The sequence below is a fragment of the Sipha flava genome, unplaced genomic scaffold (assembly GCF_003268045.1).
Source record: "Sipha flava isolate LNK unplaced genomic scaffold, YSA_version1 42_pilon_pilon, whole genome shotgun sequence".
NCBI classification, from domain to species: Eukaryota; Metazoa; Arthropoda; class Insecta; order Hemiptera; family Aphididae; genus Sipha; species Sipha flava.
Window position 1 is genome coordinate 585,812 of NW_020273159.1, and position 17,429 is coordinate 603,240.

General features: G+C 32.7%; 2 protein-coding genes and 1 pseudogene across 2 annotated transcripts; 2 read left to right on the forward strand and 1 right to left on the reverse strand.

Annotated features, from left to right (window-relative positions):
• Positions 1–1,365: 1,365 nt before the first annotated feature.
• LOC112689104 lies at positions 1,366–14,327 on the reverse strand (annotated as a pseudogene).
• LOC112689196 lies at positions 3,381–5,969 on the forward strand. Its single transcript, XM_025562775.1, has 2 exons — positions 3,381–3,522; positions 5,007–5,969. The coding sequence occupies exon 2, from the start codon at positions 5,045–5,047 to the stop codon at positions 5,678–5,680; it is 636 nt and encodes a 211-aa protein (XP_025418560.1). The 5' UTR covers positions 3,381–3,522; positions 5,007–5,044; the 3' UTR covers positions 5,681–5,969.
• LOC112689197 (52 kDa repressor of the inhibitor of the protein kinase-like) lies at positions 12,256–12,958 on the forward strand. Its single transcript, XM_025562776.1, has one exon. The coding sequence runs from the start codon at positions 12,389–12,391 to the stop codon at positions 12,956–12,958; it is 570 nt and encodes a 189-aa protein (XP_025418561.1). The 5' UTR covers positions 12,256–12,388.
• Positions 14,328–17,429: the final 3,102 nt, after the last annotated feature.

Genomic DNA, 17,429 nt, shown 5'->3' on the forward strand with positions numbered 1-17,429 from the left:
TTTTATATACACATTCGATCGACATCGTCAAACAACCATCATCAAATATCAATTATTTTTATAGAATTTTTAATGTGTTTTCTTTATACAAAAATACACAATGAGCTATAAACTTATAGTTGGAGCTATAATAGATATATGGATCGTTACGATGCCCATAACGGTCGCACGGTCGCTAATTTATAATATTTATATAATTTAATTTAATTTTTTTGTTTTTATATTATTTTTAATATTATTTTAATGTTATATTTATTTACTCGCGGCCTACACCGGTCGGCGCGCATACACGCATACAATACATAACACGCTCATGACGTCATGATAACATTTTTGGTATCGCCAGAATAACATATACATGTCGAAATCTGCTTTTACGAATATTCGAGTTTGTACATAAATGTCGAATACATAAAATGTATTGAGTTTTATGTGATACACGCTCGCTGAATGTACCTATATCGATCGATACTTGCAGTGCCATTCTTATTTATTGAGTATTAATTTTCTACACGCTACAGACTACATACATATCAGTCTATAACTATCAGCACTTACTCAGTAAACCATTATCGAAAAGCATTTCGTTCATGATTAATAAAAAAAACCCAAAACCAGACATGATTTCAATTCCGGATCCGAGTATGTTTTTCTTTAATTGATCAATTATAATATATGATAATAATTAAATTATTGGTAAAATTTCACAAAATTGGCCTGTGACCTGAAATGTAAAATTTCATGTTTTCGATGACTTGTAATGTACTACGTAGCATTACATTCTTTATACGGTAATTGCTCTGTACTTCGACGTATACAGCGATCCAGTACCAACGCTCAGCTTTTTTTTTTATGATTTTCATTTCGTAACTGTTGATATTTCCAAGTGCAAAATAAATTATCAACATTGGTGTGTTCAGACTTTGGTGACCGAGGGGACACAACAATTTTTAAATTATGAGACTTATATTTTTATTTATTTTTAGACATGAATAATAAAAATACATTTAAAACTCAAATATAAATACGTACATTTTACTACTGTACTGTATTGAACTGTAACTATCGGTAGGTAATGAGTACAGATCACATTACTTTTTTTTATCCTGACACGGTTTTGTTGGAGGCAAATTCCGCAGGGGGGGTCAGTGGTCCACCCGGCCCCTACCGTAAACACGCCTATGATAATAACTCTTGGTTAGGTCTATGCCATACTGGACCGCGATATGTTCGTAATAGGTAAGTTGATTCCCGAGTCATTAAGAGGTACGTACGAGTTCATTCCCAGATCATTAAGAGGTACGTACGAGTTAATTCCCAGGTCATTATATATTTTATTCAATATTTAGTAAAATATTTAGCCTATTAGCATAACCCAAGAAACACCAGGAGGAGGTTGGCTGACAAGTTACTCAAAAATGTTGTTTTTTTTAGTTTTTTCATATTTTGAAAATCATTCAATTTTTATTTATTAATTATTTATTGAATTATATTATATTTATTATTATTAAAAACATTTAGTAATAATTAGGTAAAAAAATATTATTAAAAACATTTAGTAGTAACTAGGTAAAAAAATATAAAAAAATTTAGTTATTTAGTAAAAATTTGTAACACTTTGTTTTTATAAATTGGTATCTGGTAAAGAGATTACCAGTATACCGTGACATCTCTTCTCTTAAAAAAATTTGTTTTTCTTGTTGTTTTTTAGATTCCTTAATTCCATTACTCCTGCATTTAATATACGTTTCTGATTGTACTTCTAACAGCTCATTTATAAATACAAAAATATTTGGGTACCCACTATAGAGACAACTGTTAGGCTTAGAATGAAAACTCTTACAACTATTCGTAGTTCTATTTAAAGTAGTTGAGAATTGTGATTTTTTTGTAAATTCGCGCGTGGTCTCGATGGACATAAGAGCGAGTTGTGTGTGACGGTCGAACTCTTTACTCTTGCAATTTATTGATAATTGACATACAACAATAGGTAATCAACTCGTACGTACCCTCTAATGACCCGAGAATCAACTCAACGGTGTCGGTTCTGGTAATTAGGTACCCGGGAATCAACTCGTTCGCAGCCGATATGTTTACTATAGAAAAAACGAATACATTGGAATCCTAAATTCATAATTAATTGTATCAATGATCGCACTCGAAACGATAAATAACATTGAACTATGCTAATTGTGCAGGTCGGTTCAATAATCCAAAACATGTATAGTGTTTACATAATTATATACAGTGTATTTCATATATTTATATATTTTAAGGTATATTTTATTAAATATTAAAAACATTTACAATATCCACTATATTTTTACAATGATTTGTTCGCGTTAGGACTTTCATATCGTCCCATAGTAACCTAAATATTGTATTATAAATACGGAATAAATATTCCTATTACGTACGCGACAAAAAATTAATTATTTTTATCTAAAAAATAATATTGGATTTTGACCATACGACAATGGCAGAAATCTAGTATCTCTTTATGGTCGGGGCATTTTATAGAAGAAATTCTATAATAGAGATAGCTAATATAGTTGATCATAGGCGTATGTAGAGGTTTTTTGTGGGCTTGAATTTTTCCCTGGAATCTTTTGATTTACAAAAAAAAAATTTCGATTTTGTTGAATTATCATTATTATTTTTATCTCGTAAATGTTTAATAAAAACAGTTTTTATTTTTTTTACCTTTGGTTAATTTCAGATTTTTATCAGTTACTTGAAAAACTGTTGAGAAATTTAGAAAAAAACCTAGTGACACATAGAATAGACAACATTGAAATATATGAAAACTTAAGAATAAATTGTAACATTAAAATACAATATTTAAAATCACTAATAAATTGTGTTACAATATTATCTCATGTAACATGTAATATTATCTCATATATTTATAATTCCAAAACAAATAGGAAATTATAATTCAGTAACATCTGCGTACCATAAATATACTCAATATATGATAAATATATTCAAACAACTGTTTCCGTATAACATAAATTTATCAGTAACCATTCCTCTTTTTAATAATCGAATCTATTCTTCTAGTCAAAATATTGTACAAACTACGTAACACAAAAAAAAAAATCCTACGATTCATACGTGGTCAAATCAATAAAATTCTTCGTTCCCCTCTGGATTTTAAATTACGTACGCTTTCAAGTAATTTTATTTTTAACACTTTTTATTATACATTAAAATGAGATTTCCCCGTAGAAATTTCCTGTAATGACGTATACTGCCGTGCAATATTATTCTTTAATCGGTTATCATTTTTTCGCATAGATATGACGGACATTTGACCTATGTATAGTTATCGCACAAAACAATCATATTGTTAATAAATACACGAATATACGATTAATGCACAGTTGTAAATCGTACGATTTCACGTGATGACATCGATCGCTTTATTTTATTTCATTGGCGTTAATACAGTTTAATTACATTTTTTATCATAAGCGATTTGTGTCGTGACTTATCTAATAAAATTAATCATTTGCACAGGTGAGAAAAATTGATTTGGTTATGTTTAATATTTAAATGCCTATAGAGAGTTTAGTTTTTAATATTTTTAAAATACATGGTTACTTAAAAATTAACTGTTATTCTAAAATATAAAATTTAAAGTTACTAATAAATTGTGTTACAATATTATCTTATGTACAATAGTAAAATTCTAAAACATAATAGGTAATTATAATTCAGTAACATCTGCGTAGAATAAATATACTCAATATATGATATGTTGAATACAGGCCCGTAGCCACGGGGGGGGCAAGGGGGGCATTTCCCCCCTATACCCAGTCATTGCCCCCCCCTAAAAATATTAGAAAGATGTTTAGGTAGTTACGTATTTTATTGCTTATAACATTTTCATCGGTAATAGAATAGATCAAAAAAGTTTTTTTAGCCGTATAGTAGTATTTATTTCGGAAATTCCGGGCCATGACGACGATACTGACGTGTCACGACGACTGTTGGCAAATTGATTGCTAACGTTATCGTAATCGTAGCTCAATACTTTCCTATCAATTGACATTTTATTATAGAACACCTAAATATTCTTTCATTTTATCGCCGACTGCAGCAGTACACGTGTGTAAAATATGTTTCATTGTTAATTTATTTTGTAATTCATTGTGTTAATTTAATTAGATGTCAATGTAAATAAATTAAAAATTGCATTAATATTTAATACATTTATATATAATGCCCCCCCAAAAATTTGCTTTGCCCCTCCTGAAAATTTGGTCTGGATACGGGCCTGGTTGAATATACTCAAATAAGTGTTATAAGACAGACTTACGAGAAAAACTAGTCATTATTAGGGCACGGATGTTAAAGTAGTCAAAAAATCGCATCTTAAAGTTGTATTTTTTAATTCGTGTTGATGCGCAACGCGTTTATAACTTACTTAACGAAAATCCGAAGCAGCAGAAGAAAAGTTGCAAATGCAACAACGGCCTATTAACTATTTAATATACGTAACACGTAAAACTATTACGTATCTGTTGCCTACCTCCACCTCCGATTGTACGCATACCGGATCACAGAAATACCATCAGAGTAAAAATGTTAATTGACTCGGCGCGTGATTGCGTGTTTTGGGTTATTCGTTTTATCCGATACGTTTCTCTCGTTGTCCGCTTTTCGACGTATGTTTTACTAGACAACGTTATCGGATAGGTCACCAATGATTTCGTGACGATTGTCGAAAAATCCTATTCGCGGACGTGAGAAACAACGTGAAACGATCGTACATCGATATAAAAAGAGATACTCTCTTCGGAACTTTCGACTTTGAACGCGTATACTTAGATGTATTTTTTAGGACTTCTAAAACAATAAGCCTGTCACTTGTTCTTAAATTGTGACACGCACGATATACCAGCGCGTACAGGTTTTTCGGGGCGCCGATATCGGTACGACGATTGATTATCGTTGTTGTCGTGATTAAAACGTCGTCGCGTGCTCGATGTATTTCACAGGTCGCGCAGCAATACCGGACCGGACCGGGCGAAGCGGTATGCAGCGGCTGGTCCGTTTGGTGGTGGTGACGGCGTGCGTGGCGTGCTCCGCGGAAGCGACCAACGAAGCGGTGCTGGGGCGCATGATGCGCACGTACAAGCGGTTGGAGCAGCTGGCTGCGGACGCGGCGTACGCGGAACACGTGGCGCTGGTGGACGACGCGCTTGGGCTGCTGGTGAGCGAGCACGAGGCGTACCGGAACATATCGCGGCGGATCGGCGACGAGGTGGAACACGAGCAGTTCTCCGCGGCGCTGTTCCTGAGCGACGTGGACTCGGACAACAACAAGATGTTCTTCCGGAACGGCAGCTGCCGTCACCACGCGTACCGGCAGTACCGGAGGATACACGAGTACCACAACACCGACATGCAGGTGCACCTGACCCGGCTGGCGTCGCTGGTGGCCGCGCTGGACGAGCGGTACGACGCTGGCGTGCGGCTGATGAAGTCCGCGGGCGACAAGATCAAGAGCACGTTGGCGGCCAGCAAGGAGCTTCACGACCGCAACATGGCGCTGATCCCGACACGGGAATCGGAACCCACGTACCCAGCCCCGGGCCAGTTGAAGCCGAACACGGACGCTTTTCTCAAAACCATGACGTACCCCGAGGACGCCGGCCCCGTCCCACCGTGATCCTTCTTAAGCACCGTTAGTCGTCAACAACAATGCTCCGTTGTGTACCACGCCATCACCACCAACACCCACCACCATCATCACCACCGCCACTGCAGTCAACACTAGATAAATCAGTAGATATAGTAATAATATATTATGTCACGTACACGCGTTTAATATGTGAACAAGTGGACACATAACCCATAATTGTATTTATTTATTTTAAAAAACTTCTATGTGTTATGCTATTATGCTATTTAAAATAGTACAATTTTAAATAAATAATCGGTAACACTAAGTGATTAAATTAATTGTTTGTACATTTTAAATAACGTACCATTAAAAATTATGTTTTGGACTACATATAAGCAATTTTCATAGTTAGATGAGATATTTGCAGGTTTATATGAAAAAAACCTCCAGGGCACTTTAGGTACCAGGCCAACACTGGAATATACATAGATATCATCACATGCACATTTATAAAAGTACATATTTGTTGACAAAATCTCTAATAGAGTTATACGGTCCCATTGACCAATAGGTACATGGACCACAAAAGCATTAGCTAAAACTGTACCGCCAAAGTCTCTTAAAATTTGTGCCTAAATAATATCATAATTTAAAAGATAGACAAAAATATTAATTTAAAATAATTATATACGATTCTATCTCTTTCAATAGTAGCTCTGATCTGTTCTGATCCAGGTGTAACATTAAATGGAATTTTTGATTCAAGACCATGAGCCAAGACTTCTTTGGCAATGGTGGCACATCTTGACATATCTTCATAACTTGAATTTGTACAACTTCCAATAAGTCCTGAAATAATAAAAATTTGTTATTTGTGAGGAAAAAACTTGAAATCGTAATTAAAAAGTAAACAAAATATTGTGTATGTATATCATATAAGTGTAAAATGGGTTCTTTAGTTAACACACATATATATATATATATATTTCTTTCAGATTTTTCATTGAAACGATAGTCAGAGGCGTTTTAAGATATTTTTTTCACTTAGGAAGGGGAAAGTAAAGTAACACTTGTATCTTTTTCGATGAGTAAAAAATTATCACATGTGTAAACTTCACTCCTAGTGGACTTAGTCAAGTGAAAAGCAGTGTAAATCGATCAAAATTATGACAGAAGAGAGAATTAATTCTGTAGAACGTTTTTTCACTAAGCCAGTTCGAACCCTTAATAAAATGAAAATTAATTACCACACTGCTCCATAATAAATATTTGAATCAATTAAGTTTGACTTAAATTAAGAATTTGCATACATTGAGATTTTCGTTTATTTTAAAGTTATATCTCCTAATATTTCATTGATACGATACAAATGAGCTCAACTGTAAGAAACTTACCAACTTTAATTTCATTGGGCCAATCATTTATTTTGGCATTATTACCAAGTTTAGATATAGGGTGCGCAATATCAGGTGTGAAGGGACCGTTGACATAAGGTTCTGTCGTCAAATCATTTTCAACTAACTATAAAATAAAAGTAAAAATTAAAATATTAAATCGTTGATGACACTGAACATTGTAATGGTTAATAAAAATAATTACCTGATCATATTGACAGCCTGGATCAGGGGTTAATAATGTTTTGCCGTACTTAGCAGCTTCTTCAGCAATATCAGCACGCAGTGGCGTAGCCAGGGGGGGCTGAGGGGGCTGCAGCCCCCCCGAAAATTTAAAAATTATTTTAATGGTCTATAACAGAGGTTCCCAAACTGTGCGCCGCGGCGCCCTGGTGCGCCGCGGTGAATAGTCAAGGGAGCCGCGGCTGCGCCTCGCTGCCGACCATTTTCTAAAAATAAACAAGGATATTTTACGATAACGACACGGTCATTTTGATTATCTTCATTATTAAAAATGCTGCTTTCCTATAGTCAGTTATTATTACTATACTAACCAATTATTGTATTTGATAAAGATAAACGACTGTTCGTGTCTGGTTAAATTCGTTTTTGCGTTAGTATTGATTAACTATACACTCATATATCAGTCTCGGTGTGTTATTATTTGTTCAAGTTTCTTAAGAATATATATTTAGTGAGTTCTGTGATTTTCTTTAAGTTATAAATTTGTTCTGGGTTTAATTATGGATCGATTTTTATTAAACAATCGTAAACGTGCGAGTACTTTAGAAGACGAAGAAATTTTACCATCAACCAGTCGCGGTGAAACGGTAAAAAAGCGAAAATGTCGTAAGTATGACGATAGTTATTTGGATTTTGGTTTTACATCAACAGAAATTAATGGTGAAGAGAGACCACTATGTGTATTATGTATGAAAGTTTTGGCACCAGAATGCATGTTGCCGAGTAAATTGAAGCGCCATTTAGAAGCAAACCACAAGTATACGATTGGAAAACCTCGCGATTATTTTATTAGAAAGTTAAAAGAACTAAAACAGGAAAAAAGTACGTTTTTCAAGAATGCATCAATACCAACCAATGCTTTGATTGCATCTTATAAAGTTTCCTATAGAATTGCGAAATGTAAGAAGCCCCATACCATTGCAGAAGAGCTTATCTTACCAGCTGCTATAGATATGGTAAATATTATGGTTGGTGAATCTGCTGGGAAATTACTCTCAAAAGTGCCTTTATCCAATAATACGGTTAGCCGCAGAATTCACCATATGGCGGAGGACCTTAATGATCAATTGATAGAAAAAATCAAAGAAAAGGAATTCGGGTTGCAGCTGGACGAGGCTACGGATAATAATAAGGATGCTCATTTGATATGCTATGTTAGGTTTATAGATGGTGATGACATGGTAGAAGACCTACTCTTTTGTAAAAATATTACGGCAAGCGCTAAGGCCCAGGACTTATTTGATATTCTTAATAATTTTATGTCAGAAAATATGTTAGATTGGATAAAATGCGTCGGTGTTTGTACTGATGGCGCTCGTTCCATGTCTGGCAGTTATGGAGGATTACAGTCACTTATTAGAAGCAAAGCCCCTGATGCACTGTGGACCCATTGCATTATCCATAGAGAAGCACTTGCGGCAAAATATCTAAGTCCTGCGCTGAACCAAGTGTTAGAATGTGTAGTGAATGTAGTCAATTTTATAAAAACTCGTCCCCTGAAGGCTAGATTTTTCAAAAAATTATGTGATGATATGGGAGCTGAACACTCAAGTTTGTTGTATTACAGCAATGCACGATGGCTGTCTCGTGGTAATGTTTTATCACGTACGTTTGAACTGCGGCAAGAAATTTACATATTTCTTAAAGAAGAAGGGCACAAATATGCCAATGATTTTTCTGACGAAAATTTTTTAATAAAATTGGCATACTTGTGTGACATTTTTGAAAAACTGAATGCATTGAACACCTCATTGCAGGGAAATAACACGCATATTTTAAAGTCGATGGATAAAATGACAGCTTTTATAAAAAAACTCAAACTATGGAGAAGACAAATGAATGAAGGCACGAGCAAAGATTCATTTTCCATATTGCAGCAGTTTCTGACCTCTAATACAGTTGAGATTTCTCAAGATATGAAATCCATTTTTGAAGATCACTTATCACAGCTAGTGGTATGGTTTGAGAAATATTTTAAAAATGAAGACATTGATAAATTTGCATGGATTCAAGATCCATTTAACTCCATTGTTCCATCAGAATTTAATTCTACTGAAGAAGAAAGTCTAATTGAGTTGTCTTGCGACAGTAGCTTGAAATCAAAATTTACCAATATGGAATTGACCAAATTTTGGATTTCAATAAAAAATGAATATCCAATTGTATGTGAAAAAGCTCTACGTGTTTTAATTCCGTTTTCTACTTCATATTTATGTGAAGCTGGGTTTTCGGTGGTCGCTGTGATCAAAAGCAAATATCGGTCAAAAATCAATGTGGAGGAGGAAATGAGAGTAGCAGTATCAAGTTTGATCCCAAGATTTGAAAAAATATGCAGTGATGTCCAGGCTCATCCATCTCACTAATTCAATTGTTTTCTACAAATAAACTAAGTCTAATTTATTTTACCTAATAAAATTAAAATTAAATATTTCAGTGTGTAATTATATAAAATAAATACTTCCATATTATCTATTGAAAATTAAACATGTTTCTTATTTTATCTATTTTATTTAAAAAAAAGTCGTAAATTTTATTAAGGGCGCCATGAGCAAACTTCAGTTCTAAAAGGGCGCCACGAGTATGAAAAGTTTGGGAACCTCTGGTCTATAATATTCGCTCAAAAAGTTTTAAATTGTATTTTACTAATTTTAAATTGTCATCTTTATTTTGTTAGTTTTCTACAGCTTCGGTCGTGCTAGTAGGTATTTAATGCATATATTATTACTTATATAACATTATGCATAGGTCGGTTTCATGATAAAATCTATAAATAATTATTTGTAAGCGATTAGTGACAAGACACCCGACGGGCGACGACTGTTCTTATCTTTACGACTTTACACTAATCGTATAATGTAATAAGGGTATAAATAATAAATATACACAAACGGGCGTCGGAAAATATTATAAACCGGCAGTCGGGCAGTATCGCAGTGAATGCAGAACGTATTATTTTGCCATTTTGATATTTTGGTTGTGCAACGTGGTTACTGTACAGGATTTAAATTTTTCAATCTAACTCACAAAAAATGGCAGAGAAAAGAAAAAATCAAACTTTTTTGAATTTTTTCACAAAAAAACAAAAAATGTAAGTAAAATGTTTAATTTGTATTAGAAGATACGTTGTAGGTTCATATAAATATTATGAAAAAAAACAAATTACTGAACTGTATATATGGTTTTAAAATTAATTTTAATACATTTTTAAGACTTCATACTTCGCCGTCGCGTCGCGTCGACTTTATAACATAATATTTATAATATTGTTCATGACTTTTTTATTTAATTGTTTTGACTTTATAATATTTTCCAAAATAAATGCTTACCTATAAATATTAAACCACTTAATCCAATTATGAAAATAAATAAATATTTTTTTATATTAGTCAAACTGCAGTGACCCTATCATTGAAGAAAATGAGAAAACACAGAATATTGTAGTTTTTGAAGAAAAAAACAAATTGATAAATCAGAGTTACAGACAGAATCTGATTCTAAATATGATATTGGTCTTTATATAAATTGTTCAAAACCTCTAACCAATACAGAAAAAATTTTAATTTTACATAATTTATGGGTGCCTGATGTAAATTATAAATTTCCAGCTCAAGATAATGGCAAGTTTAAACGTACTTTTCAGTTGAAATGGTTTAACACATTTAATTGGTTAGCTTATTCAAAACTGAAAGAAGGGGCTTTTTGTATGTATTGTGTACTTTTCTTGTATCAAACAAATGTTGGTAAAGGTTCTCACGTAAAACTGGGCAAACTTGTAACCAAACTTCTTATTAAATTAAAAGATGCATTAGAATCATTAAAAAATCATGCCAACTTAAATTTCTATAAAACTGCAATGTTAAATGCCGATAATGTAATTAAAATTCATAACAAGGAACAGGATAATGTATATATGCAATTAAATACTAAGAAAAAGCAAGATATTTTAAAAAATCGTTCATCTTTGAAACCTATTATTCAGACTATTCGATTGTGCGGAAGGCAACAGATTGCATTAAGAGGGCATACAGACTCTGGACGAATTGAAATGAATGAACCTACTGAAAATGATGGAAATTTTCGTTGTCTCCTACGATTTAGAGCCAATAATGGTGATATAGTTTTAAAAGAGCATCTAGAAATTAGTGATTTGAATGCTATGTATACAAGTCCTCAAATCCAAAATGAATTAATTACTATTTTTGGAGAAATAATTCAATCTGAAATAGTTAAACAAATATCAAAATCCAGTTTTTTTTCTGTTCTCGCCGACGAGACAACTGATATTAGTCAAATCGAACAATTTTCAGTATGCATAAGATACCTAGATGAAAAATCAATGATAGTTCGGGAAAACTTTTTAGCATTTATTCCTGTTCAGGATGTAACAGGAGAAGGTTTAGCTAATACTTTACTAGAAACATTAAAAAACCTTGGTTTAAATTTAGAAAAAATGCGTGGTCAAGGCTATGATGGGGCGGCAACCATGTCGGGTGCTTTTAATGGTGTACAGGCAATTGTGAGAAAAAAATATCCTAAAGCGTTATACACTCATTGCATATCGCATTCTTTGAATCTTTGTTTGTCTGAAGCTTCTAAAGCTCAAGATATTCGAAATGCTTTTGGAATTGTATCAGAATGTTGTTCATTTTTTCACTACTCCGCAAAAAGAACCCAAATTTTAAAAGAAAAAGTTTTAGAAATTAATCCAAAAACTCAGGCACATAAACTTAAATCACTGTGCGAAACTAGATGGGTTTTGCGTCACGAGGCTATAATGATTTTTAAAGAATTTTTGCAGACAATAGTTTCTGCTTTAGAGCAAATTGAAAATGATTCAAAAAATAAGGAATAAATAAAACGAGCACATAGTCTTTTGAATAATATCTGCAATTTTAATTTATTAGTAGCTATCTATGTTTCAAATAAATTATTGAGTTATACTTACAATTTATCTGAGTATTTACAAACTAAGAATATAGATTTAGTAAACGCATTTGAAAGTGTATCCAAAATCTCCAAGAAACTTCAAGATATTAGAGAAAATTCAAATGTCGAGTTTCATGAAATTTATGAGGGAGTAAAAAGTATTTCAGTTTCGTTAAATGTTAATGAAACTATGCCACGTATTAGTGGTAGACAAAAAAATCGAAATAATGTGCCTTTTAAAGATATTGAAGAATTTTACAGACGTACAATATTTATTCCATACTTAGACGATTTGCTTTGCTCACTAAAACAACGTTTTCTTTCACATAAAGATACTATAAAGTCATTACAGTATGTATTGCCATCTTTGACTGTTGATAAGCCATTTTCGTGTTTAAAACCCGCTGTTCAATTTTATGAAGACGATTTACCAGGTTATCAAGATATTATTGAAGCAGAATTTAAATTATGGCAGTCTAAGTGGAAAACAGTTGGACCAAAGTTCAGACCATTAAATGCAATTGAAACCTTAACCAACTGTGACAGCAATATGTTTCCAAACATGTATCAACTCCTAAAGTTAATATCAGTACTACCTGTATCGACTGCTACTGCAGAAAGGAGTTTTTCTTCTTTGAGAAGATTAAAAACTTACCTTAGAAATTCAACTACAGAGTCAAGACTTGTCGGACTCGCACTACTATCCATTCATAGAGATATTGACATTTCAGATGATCAAATTATTGGACAAATTTGCTAACAGTGGAAAGGCTCGAAGGTTAAAATTGTCACTTTAATTGTTTGTAAATAAATATTGTTAATTTATTTTTATTCATCACATTATATTCATGTTTATTAAATTCGAGTTTGTTTTATTATATAAAATGTTAGTATACTAAATTGTAAAAAAAATGTAAAATTGAAAAGAAAATTGATTACTATTTTTATTGTTTTTTTTTTTTTTAATAAATAATACAGGTAAAATAATTTATTGTATATTACTAAACCACCGCTGTGTAAAAAATTGATCAGCCCCCCCCCCCAAAAAACCCCCGCAAACCCCCGGCTACGCCACTGTCAGCACGTGAGGTAGCTTTCAAATAATCAGCCATACGGTGATTGAATGGGAACAATGATGTTGTTGCACCAATTTCAGCTCCCATATTACATATAGTACCCATACCTATACAAATAATATTAACAATTGAAGCGCTCGGCCGAACAACGGGACAAGTGCCACTGAGCGCATTTTACAATGGAGGCGTTTAAAATATTACGGACCATTTCCACGACTTAAAACTAAACTTATTATTGCTTATTATTGCCTTTTAATCTATTTTTATTGTAATTTCAATGCGGTAGTGAACATATACAATAAATTGTACTCGTGCCCCGATACTCCATCGATAAACGTAATATTGCCGAGATTGGCGCTTGTCCCGTTGTTCGGCCGAGCGCTTCAATTATTAAAAATTATATTTATAATTTACGACTATCAATATATTTACCTGTGCATGAAATATAATCTATTCCAGGTCCATGATACTCAATAATAGCACCAGTGCCACCAGAAACCGTTAAAATACCTGCAACTTTTAAAATAACATCTTTTGGTGTAGTCCAGCCCGTCATTTTGCCAGACAAATGAACACCAATAACCTAAATAAATATACGATTATAAATAAAAATGTTATTAATTTCATCCTATACAGTTATCTGAAGAACCACCAATGGGTAAATAAATAATTAAACCAAAAAAATATTAAATTTATTAGTTCATAATTACTTTTGGGCATTTTAATTCCCATGATATGTCGGCCATGACGTCGACAGCATCTGCGCCACCGACTCCAATACACAACCACCAAGACCACCACCATTCGGTGTGTGGGAGTCAGTACCAATCATTAACAAATCAGGGAAATCATAATTTTCAAGAACAATCTAAATAAAATATGATTATATTTTTATTTTAATAAATCTATTGGAAGTACAACTGTTAAATATCATAATATGTTATAATAGAATTGTTAATATCTTATTTTTACTTGATGGATAATTCCTGATCCAGGATGCTAAAATCCAACTCCATATTTAGCACTGGCGGTTTTTAAAGTCATATACTTCATTATTTAAATCTTTATATTTTCACCGAAAATGTAGAGCTCGGAAAAAATTATTGACCCAACAAAAACCGCTACCGCAAACAATAGCACAACGCAGTCGAAAACATTCGGCTCGACAGAAGACTTTAAGAAATGCTGTCGCCACTATCGAAGAGATTAAAGCAATGAGGAATTTCTCTGGATCACGTGAATTGCCAACAGTGAATCTAGACAATCCACAACCCAGTACCAGTAAACTTATCCTGTATTGAATGTACACTTCAGTAGTACTGCAATAGATTGGTACATCTTAATTCCTAATTTTATTACTGATTCATGATTTTAAGACTCAATGAACCATCATTACTTGCTTCAGTAGTAATAAACGTCAGTATGAAATTCACATTTATACTTGTATTATTTTTAATTTTGTTTTGTAATAATAATATTGGTGAAAGTAAAAAATTATATTCACTCAACGGATGTTATGTGAGGTTGGGTTGTATAAAAATAACAATTGAAACGTCACAATATTTTTTTTGTGGAAAAAATCAGTGATCTTTAAGAATAGTTATTTTACAAAAGTGTAAAAACAACGAACACATCATTAACGTACCTCTTATCGAATATTTGAATGCGTTTTTCCAATGCGTCGTAGGGCAAGGGCATCCTGTCGAACTTGCTCATGGCGACATTAGGCTTCCTGAACACGGGCCGTAACAAGGGTAAAAATGTCTGTTTAATTCCACTAAATGCGAACTTGCTCATGGCGACATTAGACTTACTGAACATTACATTATTTGGAATGGTGTATATTCGAGAGTATTGTACACAAATCGTCATTCATACAATCTTTGATATTGCAGCAGTTTGATCAAATATGTGATTACTTTAAAAACATTTTTAATCGAGGATAATGTGTTGAAGATATGATTACTACTATCAGAAATATCGATGATGATACGATTTCAAATCATATCCCTAAGACTTCATCAAACTTCGTGAGTCAGCTCAAGCTATATGCAACTAAACAGATAGCCGAGCAGTGTTTGATTAAAATGAAGGTATGCGATCAGGAAGATGTAGTTCTAACAGTTATAGAGCTATATCCATCGAATTACTCACCGATATCTCCACCGAGCTACTCACCGATGTCACCACCGATTTCTCAACCGAGCTGCGCATTGATGTCAAGACGGATAAATATACAGGCAATCGATCAAAACGACGGTTCCACGTATTTCGATCCACAACCATATTCAGTAAAGCAGAGGAGGTCAAGCCCACCGTCATGTAAAAGGGGGATAGATCAAATAATCGAAGATATTTTCAAATAATTCAAACATGTACATAACTATTTTTATTATTTAATATATTAGACTTTTGTCTAATTCTTATTTAAACATATACATATCTATTTATTTATTTGTAAAATACATAAAAACTGTTATATGTATACATAACTTAATTATGATTTAAACCTTTATATAACTATTTGATGTATGAAATAAAAACAGACTTATATTCTTAAAAACATTTTCCATTAATTTACAAAAAAAAAAAATTATATACAAATATTTTACAATGTTCTTACTTCCCCGTTAAAGGGGTTATAAGTTATAATTTGATCGTGTAATATTAAGCAGTATGCTGATGTTGATTCTGGAAACGCCTCTTCTGCTTCGAACTCGATTCTCAGGTCAACGGTAGATGTTTTTAAATTATCATTTTATCTGCCCATATCTATAACTATGATTGGAGCGTGGTGTTTGAAGTCTGAGCGGCTTAATAAAGGTGCATTGATATCCCGAGCATAGTAAGATTTTGAAACTCGGTATACGCTCCATATAGTATAACTACCTTATTTTTGATAAAATAACTTTGAAAATAGTATGTTAGTGTGAACACTATGATTAAAAATCTTCCACGATACATCGATGATGACCACTGCATAAATGTACATATAAAACGCAGAAAAATTCATCAAACAAGCTATCTACACGGAATAGTCAATAAAAGTACAATAAAAGCTTGGCTGCTTTATCTTTTACCATCTTCAATTTATCGTATGTACGAAATAACCGCTGATGAAGCTTTCCTCAATAATAAACAAGTAGTACCACAAATTGTACATTAATAGTTTGATACCACCACGACTGTTATCGCGGAAGTTTCACTTCTATGACCTGTGCCTGCACAGAATTGTTTTTTTTTTTTATAAATATAGTAGATAATCTAATTTTGACGTCTCTCACGCACCGTTCTGAATTTGGCACCTTGTGCCGTCACACGTGTCGGTCGTATCAAAACGTAAGGGTAGCGAACGATTTCGAACGTTATACCTTTTTTACAACACGATTGCGAACGACTGTTGCTTATCAAAGAATTTTTTTTTAGCCAAAAAACGAACGATTGTGAATGTTCCTGTACGCTATGTTGCCAAATTTATATTTTTCTAAATATGTATACATTTCTGAATTTTATTTTATTTGAGAATTAATTATATTTTTTTTTTTTTTAGTAAAATCTACTCGATATTTATAATATTATTATATTAGTATTATAATTATGTAACAAACTAGAATAAAATGATTCGAAATACATGTTTAATTAAAAAATGTTTCTTGGTACAAATATTACTAAAATAACATAATAATTTATAATTCATAAAATACTGTATAGAACTGAAAAAAAAATTTAAAAAATTATATTACAGATTAACTGTCCCCTTCCAAATTCTATTTACCTTCCTCAAACTACTATTTTAACTCTCCAATCATCCGTCTAATGCACATTGTCAATACCAATCCTTCTTTCTTCCTTTAATAAAAGCTTAGATTCCCAATAGCATTTCATTTGTATCTTACTTGAAACGGGCTCGTCATATATTGCATATTATGCAATTATTGCATAATGATATTTATTGTTAATTGAAGTCTCAGAGGAGCAAATAAAATGTTTTCCTGATGGGCACCTGAATTGATGTGAAAAACATGATTTAGGGGTGTACGAAATACACTTTTCCGCTTCATTTTCCACAATAGCGAATGCTGATTTAAGTGATAGCATTAATAATTCAATGGAGATTATCTCTGTTTAAACCTCCCCACACATTAAATTTTTGTA

What these genes read in the sequence shown, in the direction of transcription:
- LOC112689196 (XM_025562775.1), top strand. Translation starts at nt 5,045, where the DNA reads ATGCAGCGGCTGGTCCGTTTGGTGGTGGTGACGGCGTGCGTGGCGTGC.
- LOC112689197 (XM_025562776.1), top strand. Translation starts at nt 12,389, where the DNA reads ATGCCACGTATTAGTGGTAGACAAAAAAATCGAAATAATGTGCCTTTT.